A 1827-nucleotide genomic window follows, 5' to 3' on the forward strand; every position below is an offset into this window, starting at 1 on the left:
AGAGTGCATCCTGGGAACTGGAGGACAACTGGCAGTCCAAGTGTTGCGTCTCCGCTAAGCAGTCTTAAGCCCAATCCCAGCAGCCCACCTAGAATAGCCCCGTAACCGTTGGAGACTTTAAAGAAGAGGACGCAGACCAGCTGAGGGAAGATGATGATGTAGGCCGCTTCAGCACCAAGCATCCAGAACACGACCACGCTGTTGTTCAGGCTGGTCAGCGATGTACCGACCACACCCACAACAACCACAGCAGCACGGACCAGCCACAGAATCTCTCTGTCTGATGCCTGAAGGAAAAGAAAGAGGAACAGATTAGCTGTCAGTGACTGACTGCTGTATTTACTTCCTACGTAGTTCCTCTTCAGGCCACTTCATTCCACTGCTAATCTTTGGTAGACTAAAGGTTTCACCTGAGGCCTCAGGATGTTCTTGTATATGTTGGAGGAGAAAACAGAAGCCGCAGCGAGCAAAGCGGAGTCAGTTGATGACATGACGGCGGCCGCCACACATCCAATACCGATGATGGAGACAACTGGTGGCGTGAGGTGCTGCAGGGCGATGGGCAGGATGAGAGCTGCTTCCCCACGTTCATACGGAGATGGAGAACCATAGGAGGTCAGGTTCCAGTCTGAAGCATGGACACAGAAGGAGGACAGACTGAAACATGGTGGCAGCATCAATTTGAATGAACTTTTTTTTTTTGCTCATCACTCTGACACACAAAAACTTCAGTGAAACACAGACCAACTGATTTATAACCTGAAGTCCATCTGTGGAAAACATCCTGGACTCTGTTGCACCTGAGTCTTTAAGAACCACAACCCAAACTGCAGAAGTCAAACAGACAACAGGTCTAAATTCTTAAAGACCATCTAGCAAATTACCAGCATTCAGTTAAACTGCAAGAGCGACGTACGTTTCCACTGTTATCTCCAACAGTCCCACAGTCTTGGTCCTCACACTCAGCTTCCTGCCGAAGCCTCGCTCTGCTTTCTGTCCTGAGACAACAACAACTATTTGTGAGGACTTTTGAAGACTATTTTAACTATTTTACCACCTGCCTATCACCCCCCTCAGATCCCTGTTAACACTGCAAGATGGAAATCTAACCTCTGACTCAGTGACATGAAGACTGTCCCTCCTGCATTAAGCTCCTCAAGGCTCTATTACGCAGCTCACTGTGTTATCAGAACCTCTCTGTCTCATCTGCAGCTGGTGCAGAAAGCTGCTGTAAAGCTTCAACTGATAGCAGAAAAACAGAAAACCTGACTCGTGCACCTGCAGCCCGACCAACGCTACCAACGCTCTGATTTTATTTGTTCATAAGGCCATGCACTGGTGTGCACCTGGGTACGTTGGAGAACTTCTTTGCCTCGACTCAAGGCCTCTTAAACCCTCACAACAGCTGCTGTTAACTGGTTCAGGTGGATCACAGAGATGGAGGATTTGCAGTATCAGCTCCAAAGCTTCTGATTTATCAGACGGTGATCTTACAAGCTGCTGCCATCCTGTGTTGGTATTTTATTCTTTTTTTTCTTTGTCGTGTTCTGACAAGATTCATTATTACGTGTGTCAGAGTGAATGTATTAGAAATGCTGGTATTTGTACAGCCACTCTTTGGATTTTTAAAACCACCAGAAAACCTCGTCAACCAAAGATGAGCTTCTGCTTCGACCCGTTCAGCAAGTTACGTAAAGTCGAGAGAAAGGTGTCGTTTGGTTTCTGCTCTGAAGACGAGTGGACAGAACAAAGTTTTATATAAAATAAGTTTTTATTGAAGCCAAATTTCTGTTCCTGGATGCGTCTCAAATAATAATATAATATAAT

At 46.2% G+C, this 1827-nt stretch overlaps 1 protein-coding gene across 1 annotated transcript in view; it reads right to left on the minus strand.

Annotated features, from left to right (window-relative positions):
- Positions 1–2: 2 nt before the first annotated feature.
- The window catches only part of LOC103361444 (high-affinity choline transporter 1-like), a gene marked incomplete at its 3' end in the record, with an annotated part of 11537 nt that continues 9712 nt past the window's right edge, over positions 3–1827 (minus strand). The window contains exons 7-8 of the mRNA XM_008287522.1: positions 411–681; positions 3–287 (exon numbers count right to left, since the gene is read on the minus strand). Coding sequence (XP_008285744.1) covers positions 3–287; positions 411–681 — 556 coding nt within the window. The remainder of the gene's footprint in view (positions 288–410; positions 682–1827) is intronic.

The sequence above is a fragment of the Stegastes partitus genome, unplaced genomic scaffold (assembly GCF_000690725.1).
Source record: "Stegastes partitus isolate 25-593 unplaced genomic scaffold, Stegastes_partitus-1.0.2 Scaffold504, whole genome shotgun sequence".
Classification (NCBI taxonomy): Eukaryota; Metazoa; Chordata; class Actinopteri; family Pomacentridae; genus Stegastes; species Stegastes partitus.